Source organism: Acomys russatus, chromosome 5, assembly GCF_903995435.1.
Source record: "Acomys russatus chromosome 5, mAcoRus1.1, whole genome shotgun sequence".
NCBI classification, from domain to species: domain Eukaryota; kingdom Metazoa; phylum Chordata; class Mammalia; order Rodentia; family Muridae; genus Acomys; species Acomys russatus.
The window spans coordinates 48655257-48680615 of record NC_067141.1 but is presented as its reverse complement, the minus strand read 5'-3'; the positions used below and the strand labels follow the sequence as shown (position 1 = coordinate 48680615).

At 42.7% G+C, this 25359-nt stretch overlaps 1 protein-coding gene across 2 annotated transcripts in view; it reads right to left on the bottom strand.

Moving 5' to 3' along the window:
- Positions 1 to 25359, bottom strand: part of Slc1a1 (solute carrier family 1 member 1) — a 68135-nt gene that overhangs the window by 23408 nt on the left and 19368 nt on the right. For both annotated transcript variants that reach the window (XM_051146303.1, XM_051146304.1), the window contains exon 2: positions 10612 to 10752. In XM_051146303.1, the coding sequence (XP_051002260.1) occupies positions 10612 to 10752 (141 nt within the window). The remainder of the gene's footprint in view (positions 1 to 10611; positions 10753 to 25359) is intronic.

Genomic DNA, 25359 nt, shown 5'->3' with positions numbered 1-25359 from the left:
TCAGTGAGGTAGTTATTGTTAATCTATTTTTATAGAGGATAAAGCTTTGGCTGGGGGGGGGGGGCTATGTGACCTGCCTCTGGGCTATGGAAGTAAGTGTTGGGGCTAGGATCCCAACTCAGGTTTGATCTCAAAGACCACATTCTTAAGCACTACAGCACATCCATTTCCTCTGTGTGCTAGATCCGTGTGGAGATCGTCTGTATTTCCACTGTCCACTGGAGTAGCCTTAAGCTACATATGACCAGCAAACACTTCACAGGTGTCTAAATGACTGAAGCACTGAATTAGAATTCTACTTAACTGAAATTAATCTCTGTTCATATAGCCATATGTGACTCATGACTATGACACAGACAACACAGTGTAGTCTCTATACAGACTGCTGAGCATTAACTGGGCACTCAGCCATGTCAAGGAAATAAACTCGGATTTAACACCATCAAGAGAACCCCTGGAATCCTCTCTTTACCTCGCCATCACAAGGGTTAGACAATAAACTACGTTCTCTTCCGTGCAGGTTCCCTGCTATTTCAAGCCCTGGGTCTTATTCTTCCTAGATGGGCTATGCTGTAAATAAAGTACTCTGTGGATGTTTGTACTTCGAGCTTTCCACATGACGGGAAAAGTCACACTTTTATAGGTTACCCTCCCCCCCACTCAGCTACCCACAGCTTTTTCCAAGGTCCACTTGTGTGAGTAATGCGGAAGTGAGCAGGCTGTCTCCTCAGAAAGGTCTTACACATAGTGGCTTGGTTCAGGTCCCAGAGCAGCTAATGAAAATACTTGTCACAAAAAAAAAAAAAAAAAAAAAAAAAAAAAAAATCCACGAGTGAACATGGCTAGCCTCTTGGTGTCCCTTGGCTTGTTTTTCCTCACTGCTATACGCCCACTTAATCTGAGTTGTTCAGACATTTGTTTTGCAGTTCCTACTTCCATGAAATTTATGTATTTATTATACTTTAGACAGGCTAGCTAGGTAGGTTAGAAAGGCCTCAATCCTACTTAATGAAATGCCCTTGAAGCTCTGGAGCAGAGTCCTCACAGGAGCTAAAGGTGTCACCAGACACAAAACACAAGGACAGACATGACAGAATCGGATAGAAGAAATTGCCCAGGTCAGGATCACCCTTCATGGCCAGCAACAGTTTTGAGGCCTGAAAACAGAGACTGAACTCAATATCGTCCTTAAAAGCTAAGGGCACCTGCTGCCTCTTTAATTTTAGGAAAAAGGCATTTTCTTTATTTCCCTCTGGAGGAGGCTGTGAGGAGTGAGTGGGCATGTTGGCGCCCAGCCAGCGGAATCATCATCTGAACTGCTTATAACAACACTAGCAAGGAAGCAGGGCGGGCTAAACAATAGCAGGCTTTAAAAATAAACATCCGAGGGCAAGACACTCCTCAGAGTGTGCTCTGAGGAAGCTGCCACCCACCTGAGAGAGAAGTTTTCGTGACCATCTCTGTACCTTGTAGCCAAGGTGTCAAGAGGAACTCTGTCACTGTAGCCAGGCATTTGTTAGCACTACAGGCTTCTGACTGGACACAACACCCAAGCTCAGGGTTATACAGGAGTTAACCACTATGTGGGTGATTCTAGCTCCATCGACAACAGAGCGGCCAGTTGCGCAAAGAGAAATAAACATGCGTTTTGTTCCCGAACTTGATTTACTCATGTACACTGTGCTCTCTAAAAGCCTGTGTCACCTTCAAGTTGACAGTGAGGAGCAAACTGAACACCCTGGGCTTGCACAGCCTGTGAAGAATAGAGCTGGTGCCGACAACAGTGGCATCAATTGTCGGTGACTCGTGTCACTGAGCAACAAAACACACTTTGTAAGTACACTCACATCCACCCCCCCTTCACTGAATAGTCATTAAATTGTCTTTTAAAACATCAAAAAAAAAAAAAAAAAAAAGTCACAGTCCAGTGGCATTGAAGATAAAATTATAAATTCTTACCCTGGAAGATGCGACCCCCACAGACATCTCTCCAGCCTGCATGTGTACCTCCCTGCTGGACTTAGCACCCCTCACTCAGCCTCTTCTCAATCAGACCAAACTCCCCTCAAAGGCTTCACTCAGACCCTCCCTCCCCATTTGCTTTTTCTCCCTTCTCATCTAGCCTTTCAGTCCTTTCCAGAGGCCCTTTGCTGGACACCATGTGTCCATGCTTGGCATCTTGTGACTACTGTGTTTCCCTTAAAAATAAAAATCAAGGGACTCATTAACATTTGCCTTTTTCACTAGACTATAAGCCCCATAAAGTCCTCCCCTGCCACACACACACGAATATAATGTGTGGGAGAGGGTGGTTATTTAACATATTTATGAGTGGTTGTTTACCCCAGCCTTCCGGGCAGCAGAATGTTCTAGAATGGAATTCGTCAGTCGCCCGTGCTGCTCTGTGATTTATGTGATCTTGGGAAAATGGCTTAATTGTGTTCCAACCTCCGGTTTCCTTATCTCTACAAACGGAGATAAGCCCTGCCCACTTTACTACTTCTTAGGGTTGCAACAACAAACATGTTACTATTTTTAAAACTCTGAATTTTTTTTTTTTTTTAAATCCTGTAGGGAAAATAAGGCTAGATATGATCACATTTGGTTAATTTAGGGCTCTGGAGATCTCAGCTGTCAAGATGGATACTTCTGGGATGGCAGAAGGGAGAAGGCAGAGGGAGTATGTAGAATGTGTTTTATGTTTGTGTGCATGCTTCACTTGTGGCAGTATCTATATTTTTTAAAGACACTCATATACAGAGAACTCCCTTCAAAGGGTTGCATCATAACCACACTACTCTGTGACGTCAACAAAATAAACTCATCCTCAGATGGCATTAAAGGCACTCTGCAGCCCCTGCCATCCGTTTGGTCCATGTTTGATGCCTCGGAGCCTGTTGAGTCAGGGCAGGGAGATGGTTTCATGGCTAGAGGGCTTGGTAGGCAAGCATGAGGCCCAGGGGTTGGATCCACATGTAAAGCAGGGTGTGGTCGTACAAGTCTCACCCAGAAGCATAGAGGGAGGACAGGCGGGCTCTGGAGCTTGCTGACCAGGCAGCCTTGATGAGCTGGCAAGTTTCAGGTACACACACACACACACTGGATGGTTATTCAGACTAGTGCTGTTTGAGTTTTTTTTTTCCCAGTATCATAGAATATAATGGCATTCATGGTTGGGACAGGTTGTTCAGAAGCTCTCACAAGCTCTTCTTTAGATTTCTCATTCAATGAATGCCTCCAACACAGTATTGAGCAGTGGTTCTCAACCAGTGGGTTGAGATTCCTTTGGGGGTCACCTAAGACTCTTGGAAAACACAGATATTAACATTACAGTTCGTAACAGTAGCTAAATTACACTTATGAAGTAGCAATGACAATTATGGTGTGTGGGGGGGGGGCGGTCACCACAACATGAGGAACTGTACTAATTGCATTAGGAAGATTGAGAGCCAGTGGTATAGAGGCTCTGAGGAACTCAACTGTTCTCTCCCTACATTCATGCAATGGCTAGCAGACAGTTCAGTGAGCTAATACATGACACAACTGTATTTCCCCCTTTGCAGCTCCAAATTCTGTACAATAGGTAGCCAACACCTCTGGGCAGAACTCTATATCCTGGAGGTGGTTATAATCTGTGGGCAGAGTCTTTTAATATTGGCCACTTTTCTTGAATGACACCCTTTGTGCCTTCACTTGTGTTCAACTGAATCCCAATATTGACCGCTGTATCTCCTGATACCCACTCAGGGACCTTATAGAAACCTCTGGCAGCTGATCAAAGCACCAGGGCACAGTTTTTATGGTTGAGTACAAGCTGTGCATCTAAGGCTTCACAGCTGGCAAAAGGCAGGGTGGTTCCCAGGGATGACTCTCTCGTTTACCTGTGATGAATCCTTCCCAACGAGGAGCTTGCTTGAGGTATCCATTGGCAGACAGCAGCACTGGTGAAAGTCACTGAAGGAACTCTCTTCCTGACTCTGCAGGCTTGTATGGAGCCCCGAGTGCGTTTCCCCATCTTACTCCTCCCTCTCCTATGCTTCTAGAACTCCGGTTGAAGTCTTTCTTCTGTCCTGACATACTATAGCTCCTTGCATTCCCTCCTGTATGGAATTCCCTTCCCTTCTCTCTTGATTTCTAGCCTTCCTTCAAAATCCCTTATGTCACTTCTACTGCCTTATCCCCACAAAGCATTGCAGTAACCTCTTTCTCATTAGGAGAGGCCTTAACTTTATATATTGTGGCTACAACACAGAGCCTGGTTCACTGAAAATGGAATGAATTAATGGATTAATTAATTAACTAATGGAATGAATTAATAGAACATTGGAGAGTCCCTAATATCTTTACAGTATTTCGCCCTCCTTTGAAGGAGGTACTTCCTGTCAAATGGAGCTTCGAGAGCTTTTAGCATAAGTTCCAGCAGAAGGTTGCTCACTGGTGATTTATACTCCGGGGCTCAGTATCTTAGGTAGAGCCTGAAGTGGGGTCACTTATCTGCCACTTGTCATTTCATTACTGTGCCAGCAGCATATTCATGGGAAGGTGACTGTTTTTTACCTATGTGCCTCTTTCCTTGTGTGGAAAGCACTATAGGACTCAAAGTAACATAGTAATTCCTTGAGCTTCAAAGACATGTCGTTGATGATCTCTGGACGGTGTTTAAGTCATCTTTATAAAGCTGCCCAGGCTCTTTTCCAAGTTCCCAAACAAGGTCAGGGGAGGGAAAGGGGACACTTTAAAATTCAGGCCGAGCCCGCTAGCTCTGGAGGTTACTCATGGCAGCCACTGCGTCCAGCTACATCCTTGCCTTCCCCAGCACGGAGGTTTCATTAATTCTCTAAACCACCTTCAAACGGCGATTTCATAAATAGCATAGTGGAACAATAGACTGCTGGAGTTCCTTTCTTCCTGATGTTCACGTTCAAGCTCTCAGGACCTGCGTTTACAAACGGTGGCTTCGAGTGGATACCAAGTTGTACGGCTAAGTGGTACAGGCATCTTCATGTCTTCTCGTCAGCATCAGAACACTCATATCTCGCTTTCGGAAAACCATGGTTCCATGAACAGGGGTGGCTGGAATCCACCCTCTTTTAAGTGTGTTTGTTTTCATGCCATTGGGGCTAATATACATTTGCAGAATAAAACTGAACACACCCTGTCTGAGAGAGGTGCCTGGCATGATTCTTTCCACTGGGGTGTGAACACACAGCAGGCCGTGAGTAAGTGAATACGGATAACCTTAAAAGAATGTAGACTCTGGGGTCTGGTTAGTTTTGGTGTGTAGAGCTTTTTTCACTTTTAAGGTTGTTTTTTTTTTTTAAATAATAAAGTTTGTATATAAAAAAGGATGCCTCACCAGTCAAAATAGCCTGATGTGTCATGTTTTACAAGATTCTATATAAAAAGTGAGCTGGGCAGTGGTGCTCATGCCTTTAGTCCCAGTGCTTGGGAGGCAGAGGCAGGCAGATCGCTTTGAGTTTGAGGCCAGCCTGGTCTACAAAGCGAGTCCAGAGCAGTCAAGGCTACATAGAGAAACACCATCTCAAAAAAACAAAGCAAAACAAAACAAAAACAAAAAGCACAACAAACAAACAAAGTTAGGCTCTTCGGATTCTTCAACATTTTACTTTATCCTCCATTCTTTCAATTCTACAGCGTCTTCTCAAGACATTAATTAATTCTATATATATATATATATGGTCTTATATAGCCCAAATGAGCTTCAAACTCACTATGTCACTATATAGCCAAGGCTGGCCTTGCATTTCTGGTCCTCCTGCCCCTACCTCCCATGTGCTGGGATTACAGGCTTGAGTTACTATGCCTGACCTAAAACAATAAGGTCAGATAAGACTCCCATTTTTTTTTTCCATTGTTAAAAAATCATGGAAAAGGAGAGGATTCCTTTTATGGTGTAGGTCAACCCTGAAACACTTTGCAATCCTAATGTAGAAGTTAGAGTAACAATCACTTTATAAGCTGTCGCAATATTTTTTGAAATCTTCTGAAAGTAAAGTAAAAACAAACAAATAAACAAAAAACTTGGAGAATCTCACCACAGCTACCCACCCAGTCACTCAACCAACGCTATCCTGGCACTGCTGGCTCATGATCTATGAAGGACAGAGAGTTTGGACTGGTGTTTGGGGATGTGCCCTGCTCAGGATATGGACTCAGTCCTGGGATTCACACACAGTGGCCTAGGAGAGAAATGGGGAAAGAAGGATATTTCCTCGGCTTGGCATAAACTTGGAATCCACCGGGGACGGTTCCTGACTCGCCACCCATACCCTTGTGTACTGCTGGCACTTGCAGGAAATGGTAAGGGATGAGCTTCTCCCTGATTTAGGGAAAGCAGCACGCACAGAAGCCAACATCTATCTGATTAACCCCAGCCTGGACATTCTCCAGGGTCTACTGGCTGTATATTCAACAACCCAGCAAGTACAAAGGTTAAATACTTTGATGGGGCAAAGACCAAGCCTTCAAGTTAGCAAAGGAAGACTTATCTAAGGTGGATGGTCTCCAATGGCTCATGGAACAGGAAAAGGACACATTTCCTGGCACAGGAAGTCCGTGTGATGAGGAAGCCTTCCCTTATCAGAATGAGGGGTTGGGTGTTAGGTCTGAGGTGTGCCATGTTGGGATGCTTTTATGTGGAGGCAGAAGCTTCTCTCTACCATCTTGGAGGCAGGCTGGCTAAGCAGAGGGGAGCCCTGCTGAAGTGCTCAGTCCCTGAAGAGCCCTTTCTGGGAGTGACCAGGATTCTGGTGTCTCAGCTGCTTCTGGTTCCGCCTAAGTCCTTGGCAATGAATGCTCTCTCTTCACCCAGGGAATTGTTGAGCCCCTTGATTAGGTAGAGAAATGAATAGGAACCTTGTAGGCTCAGGGGTGTGGTGGTGGCCACAGCGGACAGCAGGGTCCCCGCTGTGCCTGCTGGAGCACAGCTATACCTGGGTGGCAGCTAAGTGTACGCAGGAAGCTGTGTCTGGGAATCCTAGAGTGGGGTGGGAAGGGCCCATCTTTTTTTGTGCTGGTAGTGAGAGGCACCAGTCACCAGTCTTAATCTACTGAAGAAATGTGACCCAGATATAAATCTGTGGGCTGTTCCTGCGTTTTTCAAAGGGCCCCAATTCTCAAGCAGGTCTGTCTTTTCTCTGAGGATTCCTCTGTTAGCTTAGAAACGGAAACTTTTGAAGGCTCAAGCCCCCATCTGCACCGTGGCTGGACGGTACTCTTTCTTCAGTCATATGAGATTTCTAGCTTTCTATGCCACTGAGTCTGAAAATGCTGTCACCACTCCATGCCTCCCCTCCCGTTCTAAAGCAAATCTCAGCTATCATGTCAGTTCACCTCTACAGAGTCCCATATGCCTTTAGAAAATAAGGGCATTTTGTTTACGGATATGTGTATCATTATCACTTCTTGACTAAATGATTAACAATCACCCTGTACCATTTAATATCAAGACTAAATTCAAATTTCCCCGATGAACATGATTTCCTAACCACACACCACCAAGAAGGATACTTGGTGTTAAAAAAAAAATACAGCTACAAAATATGCCTTTTTGTTTATTTTATTTTAAAAAGACTTTGATGGCTGATTAGTTTTTGTTTTGTTGTTGTTGTTGTTGTTGTTGTTGTTGTTTTGTTGTTTTTCCTGCAGCAGCTTACTCTATTAGTCTTGGGTTTGAATCTTAACAGTTCTTCTGTTTCTCTCTACCTATTCCCAGAGACCTGATCACCCTACCCTCAAACCCCAGGTTCCCTGACACATCCTCTTGTTGTCTCCATCCCCTCACCCCACCCCAAGGACAGGGTCACCCATCCTCTGGGTACAGAGGCGAAGATAAGTGCAGGGTTTATTTGAAGGACTGGCATGTCAGGGTAAACGTGGCATTTCTCTGGTGGGGGGTGGGGACCAGGGGGCTGGGAAGGGAAGGAGAGGAACAGCAGAAGCAAAGCCCGAAGCACACAGAGAATTTATCCACTCTCTGATTCCCTTCTTAAATGAAAGAAAAAAAAATAAAAATAAAACAAGACAGAGAAACATCATAACAAAAAATAACAAGTGTTTGCCTAAAAGATGTGAAGAAAGCACAGAGGATCATATTTTATTTCTTTTCTCACTGAAAGGCTGTTAATCTTTCACTTTTGGGTCAACTTCTTTAAAATGCAAACACAATATAATAAAGTCCAGGCTGTCACAATGTCCTTTGTGCTAAGTGGTTGGTTTTGTTCTGTTGTTCTGTGCTGTCCTGGGAACTTTCTCATGGGCCACTTGGTATGTATCCCAGCAGGCTTTTAACTTGCCTGTGTAACATACATTCACACTGTTTTTCGTTTATGAAACGTGTATCATGAGCACCCCATACCTGAGTCTCTATGGATATTCTCCTTCTGATAAAAGTCTGGATGGAAATGCCAGAGCCGATCCCCTACTGCCTTCCAGAATGCTTCTAAGTAGATATGGTAACAGAAAAGATCTAAGCAAGCCCTCTTCTCCTGCGTTCCCGCTACCCTCTCCCCCCTCGCCCGATGGGTAGACATGTGACTGCAGCGTCACCCTCCCAGCCCTGCTTCTCCTGCTGTCCCTCAAATCTTTAACAGTTTATTGTTTCACATCAAAACATGGAGCAGTGGGTTTGCTCTAGCTCTGGTGACGGGAAAGCGGAGAGACGCGGGCCAGAGCTAGGGGCTACAGTTGGACTCCAAGAGCTGTAAGTTATTTCCCTACGTAATTTGCAAGACCAAGATACATACAAAAATTTCCAGACTAAAACTATCTGATGGGTTATTTACTGCCAAGAACAATACTGTTCAGACACCATTATGGAAGTAGCATTTTCATACATATAGTTTTCTATTTTCCTCTAAAATTTAGTTTCTTATATGAATTCTGGGTTTGCTCTCTATTCTGGATTAGGTTTTTGTTTTTAACTTTCCCCATAAACCAGAAGACTCAAACTATGTCACACAGCACATGGCTTATAAGCTTTATAAAGATACATGCAAAATATTCTCTATAAGTACAAATGTGAATACTTTTATTAAGAGAGAAGCCCAAGACTTCATATTGTCTAAAAGAGTACAAGAACAGGTTTAAGAATCTTTGATAGGGAGAAAAACTCCAAGTTATAATGGCAGTGCTTATGTGGGACAGGAGGACAATGAGAAAGTACAGAATAGGGAATGGTGCTGACACTGGTATCCTCAAATCCATTTGTGCCAGCTGAATTGAATAGCTGTCCCCTGCTCCAGGACACCAGTGATATGGCAAAACATGGGCCCAGTGTTTGCAGGTTTTATTTATTTTTTTAATGCCAGAAATCTGGGTATTGATAAGAAATCTTCCAAACTTTAAATGGGTTCAATAATTTAAATAAGCAAACATTATGAGACAAATGATGGATCTTCTGTTTTGCCCCATCCCTTAGGCTTTAAAGAAACTGGTAATTTTTAAACATAATTAAATTCATAAATAAAAGTAATTAAATGTTCTCTTAGGTTTCTAATAAGCCAAGAACAACAAGAGTACTTAAGAAAAATGGCCCGATAGGGCTCCAGTCTGACTGGGGTTTGGCACTTGGGACTAGGTAAATGTGACAGCTTTTCAGAAGATGCAGTTGATGAAAACAGCACATGCTGACAACCCTGCCTCCACCTCTAATGTCAGGACTCAACAGACTGAGCCTTTGCTGTAAGAGTGTAGAAGAAAGTGCTAGAAGGAGGACACATCAAGACTCTAATTGCAGAGTTACATAAAGCCTTGCTGCTTCTAGGCCATAGCACTAGTGAGAAACATCATGCCACATTTTCCCAGGTGCCAGAATATACGCAGTACAGAGTGTACATTGCAGCCACATGCCAACCCAGAAGAATGGCATTACAAAAAAAAAAAAAAAATCTGAAAGAGAAAAACCATTTCTAAGTTCAACTGTGTTACATGCCCCAATTTAAAAGTACTAGTCATCCAATGAAACCTTTCCCATAGCTCTTGGCTGCTGACACCATGGCAGGTTTGCCAGGCAGGGCCCTAACATTACTTAGCAATGCTGAACTCTGTGGAGGCATGGAAGTGGGTGAGAAGCCAGAAGAAGAGGCACCCTCGGGGCAGCCGCGCCGAGGCTAGTGGGCAGGAGAGCTGGAACCAGGAAGCAAAGGAGCTAGCTACTGAAAATATGATCAAAATTGACAGCCACATTTTCCCTGGGGTCACAAGCTTGCATTTCCATGGCCAAATATTCATTTTCCCCTTCTATGCCCGGAGGTAAAGTTTTTCCTCATAATATGTTTAAAAACAGCATCTTGCTCACAAGACATCACATGTTGGACAAATGAAGGTTTGAGCTGCATTTGTTAACCACTGTTGTGGTCAACAGTGCCAAAGGGGCAGCCACACAGTGACACAACGCCACTTTGAGAATCCCACCACATTTCAAGTCAAGGGCATGTGCTTTTCAAAGGACGGCTCTGTGTGTGTGTGTGTGTGTGTGTGTGTGTGTGTGTGCCTATATCATGTGCTTAGTGCATTCTGATTTTTCCATAATTAGTAAAGAACAGCCCAGGTTCTCCTGCGCCGCTTAGATAATCAGAGAACACAAGGTACCTGTGATCATGCTGGATATAATCAATGGCAAAATGACAAGCTTCAGCATCCTCATTAGAATTTCTCCAGGAAAAGCGAAGTAGAACTTATCCAGATTGGAGAGCTCGCTGTGTCCTCGCACCAGGACTCCTATGGCAATCCCTAGGAAAAACAGAAAAGAAGGGGAAACGTCGTTAGTTCTCCTGCATATAATTTGACAGAAAAGTACCATGGGATGCCAATTTCGATGGCAAGAAAAGCTGCTTAGATCATCTCTCCCAAATCTATAAAGTTTAGACTTACAAAATCCAAGAGGTAGTTAATAGGAGGCACATGTTAAAAATGTAAAAAAAAAAAAAAAAAAAAAAAAAAAAAAAAATATATATATATATATATATATATATATATATATATATATATATATATTCTTCGCTTGGAAGGTTTTGTTTTCATTTCATCAGTTATATCTGTCGTAATGACACATCATTTAAGACTACTGTGGGAATGAAAAGATTCATCATCCCCAGCTTCTTATCCTTGCTTCTTCTCTCCCTCCCTTCCTTTCTGTAGTATGAGCAGCAAGTCCAAGTTTCACGCATGCTCAATAAAGGCCCTAACACTAAGCTACACCCACAGTCCCCAAGTTCACCATCTTTGGCACCCCACTCTAACAACTCTTTTCACAGGTCACCTTAAACTCCATCCATAGCAGAGACCCTCTACGTATCTTATAGTTTACATATATTTGTATTTTTCTCATAAGTGCTTTTTGAAAAAATAAATTTTGGGAGCTGGAGAGATAGTTCGGTGATTAAGAACACTTGCTGCCCTTGCAGAGGACCCGGGATCAGTTCTTAGCACCCACATGGGAGTATCTCACAACCACCTGCCACTCCAGTTTCGAGGGATTTGGCTTTGTCTCACCTCCTCAGACACCTGCATGCATATGGTACACACAAATACCATCAGACACGAACGCACGCGCACACACACACGAGTAAACAAATAAATAATAAATCCTTTAAAAGATAAATTTTTTATAGTAAATTCATCTCTGCTTATGCAGCTCTTTGATTTTAACCAGAGCTGAGGCTACAGGTATGCACTGCCACATCTAATGAATTTACGATTACTTTGACAGGTACCACATTTTGGAACACTGATGTTGCCTAGCTGTTTCTAAGTAACGACATGCTGAAGTCTATCAGAAGATTGTATTTTTATTTTTAATTATGTGTATATGTGTGTGTATCTGCACTCGTGTGTGGGGCATTACACATGTGACTGCAGTGTCTGTAAAGGCCAGAAGAGGGCAACAGATCTCCAGGAGCTAGAGTTATAGGCTGTTCTGAGCTGCTCCACGTGGGTGCTGAGAATTGAACTCAGGTCCTCTGGAAAAGCAATAAGATGCCCTTAACTTCTGGGCCATCTCCTCAGCCTCAAGAGTCCATTTATGAAGTTTCTGATCCTGGATTTCCTTATATTTTGTGCTTTGTAATTATGTTAACACATAGACACGGTCATTATTAAGAAACCTTCAGATCTCCCAGGTTAAATGCAGGGTCTTGTGAACCTGTGCTACGTCAGGTGCCAGTCACAAGCCTGGATAGCGGCCTGAGTTTCCAGATGAACTTCTCAAAGTCAGGGTTCCTATACCCCTCTCTTTGGGTTCCATTCGTCTGCTTAAACAAATTACAAAATGGAAGCACACATTAAGGATATCACAAAGCACAGGGATGAACGGCCGGGGGACATGATCCACAGTCCCATGAATGGGAGAAGGGTACAGAATTTCCCTAACCTGTGGCATGCTACTTTCCAAAACCTCAGTCTGTTCACTTATCTGGAAGTATTAAAACCTAAGCCTCATCATACAGACATGATTGGTTACATTTTCACTATTGGTTTATCAACCCTTTCCCTCTCTTCTAGGAATGAATGCCTTGACTCACAAGGTTGATTGGTTGCCCTGGTGAACAAATGCATCCTGAGGCTAGGAAGGCGCCCTCGTTAATCTTACTCCAAGGATTTTATGTGTGTCTAGCAGCTCTGGACTTCTACCTTGTCTGCTAAAGTTCCAATAACCTACATGAATCTCGGTCTTAAAATATTACCCAGTGGCTGAGTGTGGTGGTGTACACCTTTAATCCCAGCACTTGGGAGGCTGAGGCAGGCAGATCACTGTGAGTGCGGGGCCAGCCTGGTCTACAAAGTGAGCCCAAGACAACCAGGAACACAAGAGAAACCCTGTCTCAGAAAAAAAAAGATGGAAAACTCCAAAAATAAATAATGGGTTAGTTATAAATAACTTTTCAAAGAAGAAAAAGAACACAAAATGTTACCTATGTTATGACATCTTGCCTTAAGATGTCTATGTGAAAACCCACCCGCTGTGTGAAGGCCCAATTTAACAATGACTTTGATCGCTAAAAGTCATAAAATATTAAGATTTTCTTATTATCTTGTTCCAAATACTTCAAATAACATCTAACTGCCCTGCCTTTTCCTCCCCTCAACACACACGTCTGTTTTAAAATCAAGAAATAAATGAGACGGGTGAGTCTCTTCTCTTCCTATGGCGCCCTGATTAGGGATATGTTAGTTGGAGGGGAAGAAAATGACTAATTCACAGGGAGACTCAAGAAGGAAATCACTGAATATGTGAATTGAGAAACTCAGAGAGTTTAGGAAAACTCATTTGGGCACAGTTAGTCACCACAGGGCAACGAAAAGGGAACTGAATTATAAGGAATGATAGAATCCTCACCAAAATGCAGGTGCCCATCCTTCACCCACTTCTGGTCCAAGTGGATGAATATTGCAAGATGCATTTTGAAGAACTTTAGCTTTAGCTGAATTTTATTCTTCTGTATATTCTTTTAAAAAATATTTTATTAATTTATTCATATTACATCTCAATTGTTATCCCATCCCTTGTATCCTCCCATTCCTCCTTCCCTCCCACTTTCCCCCTACTCCCCTCCCCTATGACTGTGACTGAGGGGGACCTCCTCCCCCTGTATATGCTCATAGGGTATCGAGTCTCTTCTTGGTAGCCTGCTATCCTTCCTCTGAGTGCCACCAGGCCTCCCCATCAAGGGGACGTGGTCAAATATGGGGCACCAGAGTTCGTGTGAAAGTCAGTCCCCACTCTCCACTCAACTGTGGAGAATGTCCTGTCCATTGGGTAGATCTGGGTAGGGGTTTGAAGTGTACTGCATGTATTGTCCTTGGCTGGTGCCATAGTTTGAGCAGCACTCCTGGGCCCAGAACCGCCTGTCATAATGTTCTTCTTGTAGGTTTCTAGGACCCTCTGGATCCTTCTATTTCCCCATTCTCCCATGCTTCTCTCACCTAAAGTCCCAAAAGGATGTCCTCCCCTCTGTCCCACTTTCCTGATAAGTGAAGACTTTCATGGGACATGCCCCCTTGGGCTAGTGTCCAGATATAAGTGAGTATACACCATTTGAGTATTTTTGCTTCTGGGTAAACTCACTCATTATGGTCATTTCTAGTTCAACCCATTTGTCCACAAATTTCAGAAATTCCTTGATTTTAATAGATGAGTCGTATTCCATAGTGTAAATGTACCACAGTTTCTTTATCCATTCTTCTACTGAGGGACACTTAGGCTGTTTCCATCTTCTGACTATTATGAATAAGGCTGCTATGAACATGGTTGAGCATATGTCCCTGTTGTGTAGTAGAGCTTTTCTGGGTATGTTCCAAGGAGTGGAATAGCTGGGTCTTGAGGAAGCCCTATTCCTAGTTTTCTGAGAAAGCTCCAGATAGACTTCCAAGGTGGTTGTACCAGTTTGCATTCCCACCAGCAATGAAGGAGTGTTCCTCTTTCTCCACATCCTCACCAGCATGTGGTGTCACTTGAATTTTTGATCTTAGCCATTCTGATGGGTGTAAGATAGACTCTCAGAGTCATTTTGATTTGCATTTCTCTGATGACTAAAAATTTTGAGCATTTCTTTAAGTGTTTCTCGGCCATTTGATATTCCTCTGTTGAGAATTCTCTGTTTAGTTCTGAGCCCCATTTCTCAATTGGGTTATTTGGTTTGCTAGTGTTTAATTTCTTGAGGTTTTTTTTATATATTTTGAAAATTAGACCTTTGTCAGATGTAGGGTTGGTGAAGATCTTTTCCTAGTCTGTAGGCTGTCGCTTTGTTCTGTTGACAGTGTCTCCTGCCTTACTTTCTGTATACTCTTGACACATATTGATAAGTACACATTTCCCAAATTGTAGTTATAAAACAGAAGAACTGTATTATCAACACAATGTAGTGCACATGTTAAAACCTACTGTTAGAGACTCATGAACAGTTAAGACACCAAGTACTCAAAATCTTTTCAATAAATTTAAAAGGTGTGGCATCCCCATTTCTTGCTTTGTGAATTGCCTGTGCTGAGCTGCTTCAGAGACTACCAACAAGTGGCTTCAGGTAAAGCTTGGGCTTTTATGTGCAAGGAGTCTTGTTATATAAAAATAAAGGTGTAAATACGTGAACTTAGAAACATCAGCAGTCTTAAAAGTGCTCCATGGAGGAGCAGGAGTCCCCGAAGAGCTCAACCATCACATTTGCACTAAGAATGAAGATCTGTGCCTGTAATTATCTCTGCCCCAGATGACTGCAGGCTAGACAGGAAAAACTGCATTATTTTCCTGAGCCTTTAGTCAGATATGGGTTTTTATGGGGAAAACAAAAGAGCTGCTATGTGGACTAGCTAAATGTAATTGAAAGTAACGCATGATGAGTAAATAGGACTTTGCATTTGGTAATTACGATTTCTATCATAGAAATGCCTGCCAAGCCCTGAGAAAGCAGTCAGAGGTTCACAGCTGGCCCCTGGCATCCTAACCTAAAAGGGACAGGAGAGTAACATCAGTCAAGGGGTACAATCTGCAAGTGGATGTGGTTTACTTTGGTGTCCAGTAAATCTGGAAACATCAGATTCAGGCCAATGGCAGCAAGTCAGTGCTTCATAAGGCCTGCGTTCACTATGGATATCTATTCAAGGCAGTGGTGTCAGCTATAAGGAAAACTCAGCAACTCTTGAGACAACTGGATCCCAGGAGTCCATGAAGTCCAAGGCTAGGGTATTAGTGAATAAGAGGAAAGGCATGATCTGAACGCTTGTCTGTGACTAATGGAAAGTTCCAGACTCGCACATCAGAATGAAATGCTTCTCTCTCTCTCTCTCTCTCTCTCTCTCTCTCTCTCTCTCTCTCTCTCTCTCTCTCTCTCTTTTGTTTGTTTACTGAGCAACCTTGTCAACTCTCTTGTCAGCGCTGGCTCCCAGTTGCTAATGAGCAATAGTTTCAGTGAAGCGTTGCCTATCTTGTTTGTGATGTTTGGCTTGTTTCTTATTTACTGTTTCCATGCCAACAAGTGTCAGGAACCTAGGGCTGGGTGAAGGTATATGAAGTCTCCAAAGCCAGAGGGTGTTGTGAAGAACTTCCAATCTGGAGGTGTACAGCCAAGCTCACTGGGGAGGGACACTTACCCAACAAGAGAAGGGGACGATCAACTACCTCTCTAATGAGAGAGACCTTTAGCTAGGCCAACAGAAATAACTAGATACATACTGCCCCAGGAATGGACTCAGACATCTTTCTGGACTTTCCTTCCCACACATCTGCAAGGCAACTCCTAAGCAGGTCCAGAGGTGCATTCGAAAGAATACCTGTAGTAGTTAAACAAGCTCACATTCTAGCACCACTAATTATGAACTTCAACATCTTTACCTTAACTTCCCCCTTAGACTGGGGCAAAAGTTGGATTAGCTCACTCCAAAGAGCCCTTCTACTGCCTAGGAGGCTGGGAACTCACCCACAGCTTGGTTTCCTTGCTTTAAAATAGGGTCACAGAATGTTGGCTCTAAAGAAACCTTCCTGTGCCTTGTCCAGATGTTATGCTATCACACACACACACACACACACACACACACACACACACACACACACACACACACGACAAAAGAAACACAGGAAGAAAACAATGAAGACCTCGGCTAAGGATTCTTAAATTTGAAAGATGAAGTTTAAAAGAGAAGATGCAAGAAATGCCACCACTTCATGGTCTATATTCTGGACAAGTAATAGAGAAAAATTGGGGTAGGGTTTGCAGCTAGCATCAGCTCAGCCTATATTGTTTCTCCTCCTCCAATCTCAGGGACACATACTTTCCATAGTTACAAAACTAACCTGGGATAGAAGCTGAATTGCACTGGGCTCAGACTTAGGAACCAAACAGCCTTCCTTTGGGGGAGATTTGACAAAAGAGAACCTAAACACAGGCATGGCCAGACCTGTAATAGTTGGTAATAGTTCACTGCATTTTAAATAAAAGTTCACTAGAACACAAATTAATTTGAGCTTGAAATAACATCCCTGACAAAGGAAAATAATTATCATCAGAATATTTACTGGGCATTACTTTAATGTGCGTTTTTGTCCTTCTGGAGCTATCCTGAGATGAGCATTAGTGAAAAACACAGAAGCACTCCTCATTATTCAAGACAATGAACACATAATATCTCGCAATAATACAGGGTACACAGAGCCAGTTCTCTCTCTTGCTTTATACCACAGTTCATCTTTACCTTTTCCTTATCTTTTCTCACTCCCAGAGATCTGAGTGGTCCCACGACTACAGGGTCTTCACAGGAATTTTAGCTTAGACATCAGATGCACAGGTTTACAAAGCTTTTATTCTCAAGTCATTAAAAACAAAACCATTATTCTATCAATGTAAATGTATCTTTTATTCTCCAGTCCTCTGTGACATTTCTGCCAGAAGGCCTCTGCTTTCTGCAACATTAGTGGGCTTTCTTCTTCTCCAATCATGTTGGGAGCCAGAAGTAAATGCAACTTTTATTCACCTGAGGCTTACTGCTGAATCAGCTCACCCTTCCCAGCTCCTTCTGAACTCTGGCTGCCTGGTTCAACTCAGCTGTCTGGCTGAAAAGCTGACTGATTCAATCTGGCGTCTTTCCACTTCTCACAGAATTTCTCTGCTTGGAAAAAAAAACTGCCTCTGAACTCCACAAACAGAACTGCCCAAACTCAACTGTACTTCCAAACTCTACTGTCCTGAATGAAAAGTAATGGCAACTAACATTGGCTTTTGTGGGCTACGCATTCTTCAGAGATTTTTCTTATAAGATCTTCAAACAGCTAAGGCTCTGACAGGTATCATGGCCACAAACCTCAAAACCAACAGAACTAGGGTTGAGAGAATTTAATGTTAGATATTTTTCAGTGTATCTAAATTAATTTAATTAAGCTATAAATTTAATTTTATATACATAAATTTTAATAAAGATTTAGATATATGTGTATATTATAATTTGTATCATACATAATGGGTACCATAAAATCATATGATTTACTTTTCAAGATATTCTTAATATAAAACTTAAATATAAGGTTTTACTTATTAAATCTGGACTATATATAAATTAAGATTTAATTAAGCTATAAAACTCATTGAACAGAGAAATATTTACTTTTTTCCCTTAATTTAAAAAAAATCCAAACAAACCAGAATTGAAATTAGGACACATAAAGTACCTATGGACTTCACTGAGCATGACGTCAATTTCTAAACCACTGGCTGGCTCTGAGGTAAAATTCTCAGGACCTCACTGGAAACGGAAAGTCACTTGATATGCTTGTTGGTGTCTTATGAAATACATTTCTCTGTGGTTCAATGACCTAACTGAATCCTGTCACTATTTACCCTGTCCAGTGATCTGTTTCAGGCCCAGGCATGCAAGATGTAAGCATGGCGGATACACAACCCTTCCTCCAAGGAGCGCCAGTCTGTGAAGACCAGTCACAGATGTAGACTGGCAGAGTGGGCTTCTTACAGAACTATGGCCAAGCCTGAGAGAACTCCATGCCAGTTGATGGAGATTATTTTTACTCACCCAGCAATTCAGAGAACCTACAGTCAGAATTAAGATTGTACCAAGAGTACACTAGACCAAATCCACGGAAGCTGTGGAATGTGATGAAAGCCTGATTCAGAAGATACTGGGTGAACCATGTGAATCGCAGAAGGAGAGAGAGCAGAGCATAAGTCTACGCACAAGCATGAAGACTTAAGTTCAGATCCTAGCACCCACGTAAAAAGCTGGGTGTGGCCACATAAACCTATAAATGCCCACACAGTGGTCCATCTGCCAGCCTAGCTTCAGGTTCAGTGAGAGGCCTTTCTTCAAAGGGACATGGCGGCAAGTGATACAACAAGACACCTGATGTCCTCCTCAGCCTCTGTTCAGGTACCACACACACACACACGCACATCCCACAACAAGTATACTGCTCAAACTTTGATGTGCATTTAAATCACCTGGGGATCCTACTAAAAGGCACGTCCAAATTTAGTAGGACCAAGGCAGGAGTAGCCAAGATGTAAGTGAGCGTAGCCTAGCAAGATCATCTGTAAAGACATCCTTGTCACTGATGACAAAAACCCACATGGCCAAAGAGAAGGATCCTGCTGCAGACTTCAGGCAAGAGGGCAGTGAATATGGCTTAGTCAACATGCAAACAAGTTGGCGAGTTCCTCTGTAGAGGTCCTGAATAAGGCAGTATCTTTGCCCGCTTTCCCCCTCGTCCCACTCAGCTTCCCTTCATGAGCTTCCGTCTGCCCTTCCCTACTGTGCCTCTGTGTGGGTCTCCAGACTTCTCTGCACCACACAGCATTGTGATGACAGAGGAACCTAGATGAAGGAAAGGCAGCTACAGTTAGCAGTCTCACCGCTTCTGGCCACACCATCTCCAATAGTCAACTTCATCTGACAAGAACCGTCCTAGAAATATTTTTTTTCCTTAAAATTCTGAAGTGGAAACAATGTCTCTCTCCTATCTACCTAAAACAGTGGTAGACTGTGTGGATCCAGTTTGACTTTATAGCAGTCATCTTGAGCTGTCCCTGAGTCATCATGGCCAGCTTTTTTTCCCCCAGCTTTCTCCACCACATGCAAATAGCTAAGCCATTAATATGGTATGTGGAGTTTTATACCTGACTCTGGAGTTCCAGTGCCAGGAATGGGCCTGACTTCACCCAATGGTAGCTTGAGACAATTCAGTGGTGTTCAGCTTGGATGCACTCACTAACACAACTCAATTCGTACATATCTCCTCTTCCGGCAGTGCCCAGAACTATGTTTCTGTCAATGGGTCTCCAGAAAATTGCACTCTGTGCAATGCTGGCTATGCCAATGTTTTCCCTTTGCTCTCCCCGCACCTGTGGCTGGATCTCACACTAGGGCCAGGCTTTGCCAGACTTGGACCCCACAAGCTTCTGCCTCAGCAGGTAGGAGTGATGCCACTTTCCACCAAGCGAGAGGGAACTGCAGCCTTCCCCAAGGTGGTGGTGGGACAGACTGGTGCAAGAACTCCACAGCGACACCTCTACTGAAGCAGATCTTCCCTCTCGCCCCAGTTCCTATTTTCAAGCATGAATTCTGTTGTTCTTCCAAGAACTGACAGGTACACATATGATAGGATGTGGCTTCATGTGGTGGCGAAACAGCAACATTCTGAAAAGTTTTACATTTTGATTCAACAAGGGCAGCTATGCAAAGCATGCACCTGATGAAGGTTTAGCAGTGAAAAGCAAGCAAGCAAGCAAACTCTTAAAAGTCAAAAATACAAAGGCAAGGTCATTTCTCTGGGGCCTGCAGCAGGAGCCGCGTGCATAAGGCATGGGCAGCAGCGAGTGGCCCACAGTGCTTGTGAGGCAGTCATGAGTTCAGCCCCTCGGTCCCAAGTTTCTTCTCAATGGAGAGGAAAGTCAGCGATAAACATTTAAATGGGGATGGGATATAAGGACCACCTACCTGGTGGACGGCTGCTTGATCATGCAGCTTGCAAATACCAAAGAACAGAGAGGAGGGGTACTGTCTGGATTTCTGTGTGGAGTTTAAATAAGGTGTAATAATGTGCTTTATTCCAGAGACACAGAAGAACACAAGAGAGAATAGCACCACTTGTTGGGTTTTTAAAAACATATACGTGTATTTCTATGCAACAAAGGTTTGTCTCTTCCTTTTTACAAATATAGCCTACCTTAAGACAGGCAGATTTTGAATTGCTATTTCTCCATATAAGATATAAAATGGCCAATAGTGCCATGAAAAGAAATGATTAGTGGCGAGTGAATCAAAAAATCACAAGATACTGCTTCACGCTCATTAGGTTGGTCATACTAAAACAATAACAAGAACAGACCGAAATTAGTAATGTGTAAGGATGTGGGAAAATTGGAATCCTTCCATACTGTGGGTAGAAATGCAGAGTGACACAGACCCTCTGGAACACTGGGAGTTCTTTTTAAAAGTTCACCATAGTTTCCATATAACCCATCAGGCCCACTCCCAGGAGTATACAATGTATACCGCAAGACACAAAGGACATACTTCCACACAGAATCCCACAGGAAATGTTCACAATAATAGTAGTAATAATAACTGAGAAGTGAAAGCAATTGGAATATCCATCAACTTCTAAACCAAGTAAGGTGTCTCTCCACAGGGGAATGCTATTTGGCTATAAGAAGCTATAGAGAGGCTGGGTGGTTGTGGCACACACCTTTAATCCCAGCACTCAGGAAGTAGAGGCAGGCAGATCTCTGAGAGTTTGAGGCCAGCCTGGTCTACAGAGTGAGTTCCAGGACAGCCATAGCTACACAGAGAAACCCTGTTTCAGGAAAACAAAAGGGGGGTTGGGAGGGGGTGTGCTATAAAGCTCTGGCTGGCATATACTCCAGCCTGGCTGAACCCTGAAAACCTTACATAAAGAAAGAAGGCAAACACATAACGGTATTGCTGTGTGACTTTACCAGTATAAAATGTCCAACAATAGACAACCCCCAGACACAGAGACAGACAGGGCTAGTACCGACAGCAGGTACAGGTTTTCTTTTGAGAACATGACTAGAAATAGGAAATTAGATAGTGGTGGTGGCTGTGCTAAATAAAGTACATACATTTAAAAAAACATTGAACTGTATACCTTAGTGGTAATTTATGTGAGTTACATTCAGTTAAAATGATACACACACATTCACATGTACACACACACACACACACACACACACACACACACACACACACGTACATGAAGCAAATTGATTAAAATGGGAAAAAGGAAAGCAGGTACTGAGTGTGATCCACTCCCATCTGATTGCTTAACGATCCGATGGCTTTTCCTGAGGCGGGAGGAATGGCAGCGCCATAAGGAGACTTGTTTATTCTTTTCATCGGCATATTAATGGCACAATGAATGCCAAAGCTGTGGCATTTGTTCCACTTGGTAGGATGCATGAGAGCTTATCAGATCTGAAAGTCTCACCATCTGGAAATAATAGTTTGAAGCCAGACATGTTTATTAACAGCTTAAAGGAGACTTGTTCGTTTAAGAAGAGTTGTGATTACAGACTGTAGTTCATAACCTGCCAGGGTGGTGTTTAAGACTCATTTTCACTTACAGAGTATAAAAAGTGAATCAAATCAGCCAATAGAAATCCAGGATTCTTGTAAGAAGAATGTTAGCTGCAAAGCACTGGAAGAAAAGAAAACAAATGATCTAAAAAAAATATCTGTCGTAATGAAAGAGTGACTTATGTGCCTATTTCTTGCAACCATTTTGCTACACTTTGTGACAGCTAAAAGGTCGGTCCCCACATGGTTTACAGCTGCAGTGGGTCTGATTTATTTTATTTCATGTGCATGGGTGTTTTCCCTGCATGCATGGATGTACACCTGGTGCCCACAGAAGCCACAAGAGAGTATTAGATCCTCTAGAATTGGAGCTGTGAGCTGCCATGTAGGTACTAGGAAGTAAACCTGGATCTCTGTTAAGAGAAGCCAGGACCGCCGAGTCATCTTTTCAGCTTCCCTGGTTTCTTGCAAGGAACTTCCAGGAGTTATTCGGTCTTCTCTTTCAGTTTCTAGTAGTGTGACTGTAAGCTATTTAACCTCAGTGAACTATAGCATCCTTACCATTTAAAGGACCCTTCCCGCCTGGCTATCGTGAGCACTAAGTGAGATAATGAAGGCAAGACTGAGCTGGTTCAGGGGAGGGCTCAAGCAGTGTTTGCTAGGATTTCATAGTGAGAGAAGGCAACAATAATAACGGCAAAGGGAGACAGAGCAATGCTTCCAAAACACTGTAGTCCCTCAGACAAATATAAAAACAATCAGATAATGGGAAGAGGACTTAAGAATCTGGGTTCTAATCCCACTTCTACCACTTAGCTTTGTCATTAATATTTTTGCTTTTGGGTCCTTTCATTTGAAAGACTCATCAAATACTTTAGGAAAGATGAAAATTGAAGGAGAAAATGCACACGAGAAGCACTTTGCAGTCTAGGGCAATATTACCCACTATTCATAGCTTAGAACATACAGATCTTTTATCCCCACTTCCCAGAAAACCATTCAAATTAGAGAGATATTTTGGGTGTAAATTTTGAGGCCCAAAGACATATTCTTGGTGGATGGCAGAACAAAATTTTCCATTGAGAGCACGAAGAAACTCAATTTCTGTTTATTTCAGCTCAGCCCACAATGGTCTTTAGACTTACAAACGTGCATGCAAGGACCAGGCTTAGAGACCTGGAAAAAGATGCTGAAGACCCAAGGCAGACAGGAAAGTGGGCAAACATGGCATAAGGTAGATGTACAACTGGGCCCAAATGGTATTAAACTTGTATTTCCTAGCTTTAGGCAGAAGGTAAATGGCAGCCTCTTCATATCTTCCTCATGTCACAGGTCAGGAAGGAATGACACCTGACACTGAGACGGGTTGAGTATTAGATGTTGATAAGACATGAAGGAGGTCAGAAACCTCCTCTTCTCTGTCTCCCCTGTCACATTTGTCCTTTTATTTAGGGAAAGTAGAAACCCATACTAGAAGTGATAATGGAATCAGAATGACCCGACAGTCCCTGACAGTTCCTCCATCTGACAAAAAACACACACAGTCACACACACACACACACACTCACACAAACACACACACACTCACACAGACACACACACACACAGACACACACGCGACATTAGCAGGTGGCTGGAGTTGGAAAGGGCTAAAATCTCTTTCACCAGACTTTAAGCAAGCCCTGTGAATGACTGCCACAGAGACAGTGCCCATGTAATAGCAGAACCTTCCCGTTGCTCCAGGAACTCACACTTCTTTGAGTCAAGGGTTTTTATTTTTTTGACCTATAATGTCCAGCTATTCTAATATCGCCTGTTGAAAAGAATATCCTTTCTTCTTTGAATACACCTTTGTGAAGGATCAGCTGAGCACATTTTTGGGAGTTTATTTCTGGAGTCACGTTTCTGCTTCATTGATCTGTGTCTGGCCTCTCACTGTTGTCCCAGTTTAACTAACCGTGTCAGAGTAACAGTGTGATTCCCCTGATTTTCTTCTTATTTTTCCGAAAGTAATTTAGGTCTCATTCCTTTGACTTCGGCATACATTTTAGAACCAGTTTATCTGATCTACCTGAGAAGAGTCCTGGTGATGTTTTGATGGAAATTGTATTAAACCTATAAATCAGCTCTGGGAGAACTGACACCTCTGTTGTTTCGAGTCACCCAGTCCATGAACAGGTGTGAGACTTCTTTTACTCACAGGCTCTTGACTTCTTTCATGCCTGTTTTGTACTGTTCAACCTAGCGCCCCTGATTCCACAAAAGATATGATATTAACCGCATGGTGCTTGTAACATGCAGAATTTTCTAGAGTCAGCAGTGTGTCCAGTATCTTGCTTTTGGGAGCTAATCTACATATCGAAAATTGCCCGTTTCCAGTTGTACATTACTATAATACAGAAATAAAAATTTTGTATGGTGTCCTCGCAACCAGCAAACTTGCTAATAAGGGTTACTTTATAATTTCTTGAGATTTCCTACACAGAAAATGTTACCATCTGTGAGTAAGGACCAACTTCATGCCTGTCTCTGACTGCCTGTCTTTGTGTCTCTGCACCACCCAGCTTGTGTGTGTGTTGGTCTGTCTGTCTAAGCCTTGCATTTCTTTTTCCTGCCCTATTACACTGTCTAAAGCTTCTACTGTGACGCTGAATAGATGTGCGACTGTATATTTTTGTCTTATTATTCATACTCCTAAGGGGAAAGTATTCAAAGTTCCCACCAAAGATATATTAGTGCTATAATATTTTTAATGTGTGGAAATTTTTAGCTATAGCATTTTTTTTTTTTAATGTGTGGACTTTTTCAGAGTTAAACTTCCATTATAGTCATTGCTTATTTTTCCTCTTCCTCTGATATGATCTAAATGTTTTTGTTCCTGTAAGTTTGATGTGCTGAAAAGCTAATCATCCATGCTACTGTGTAGCAGGTGAAACCTTTGGAAGATGGTCAGGTCATTAGAGCAGATACTGATGAATGGGATCAGCGAGGAAGGCCCTAGAGAGCTGTCTTGCACCTTCTACCATAAGAGAACACAAAAGGAGGTGCCATCCATGGACCAGGAAATGAGTCCATCACCAGACACCAAATCTACTTCTAGAACTATGAGGGGCAAATTTGTTTATATGTTACTCAGGTTATGACGTATTTCTTATTACAGCCTGAATGTCTTATGATATGCTCTCTTAAACTTTGATATGGCTTCTGCTAAATTTAGTCAAGTTCAAACTACACGTTACCACAGTTTTAACATCCCACCCAGATTCTTTCACCGTTAATTAACACTCTGAGGAATTAAAGAGATAG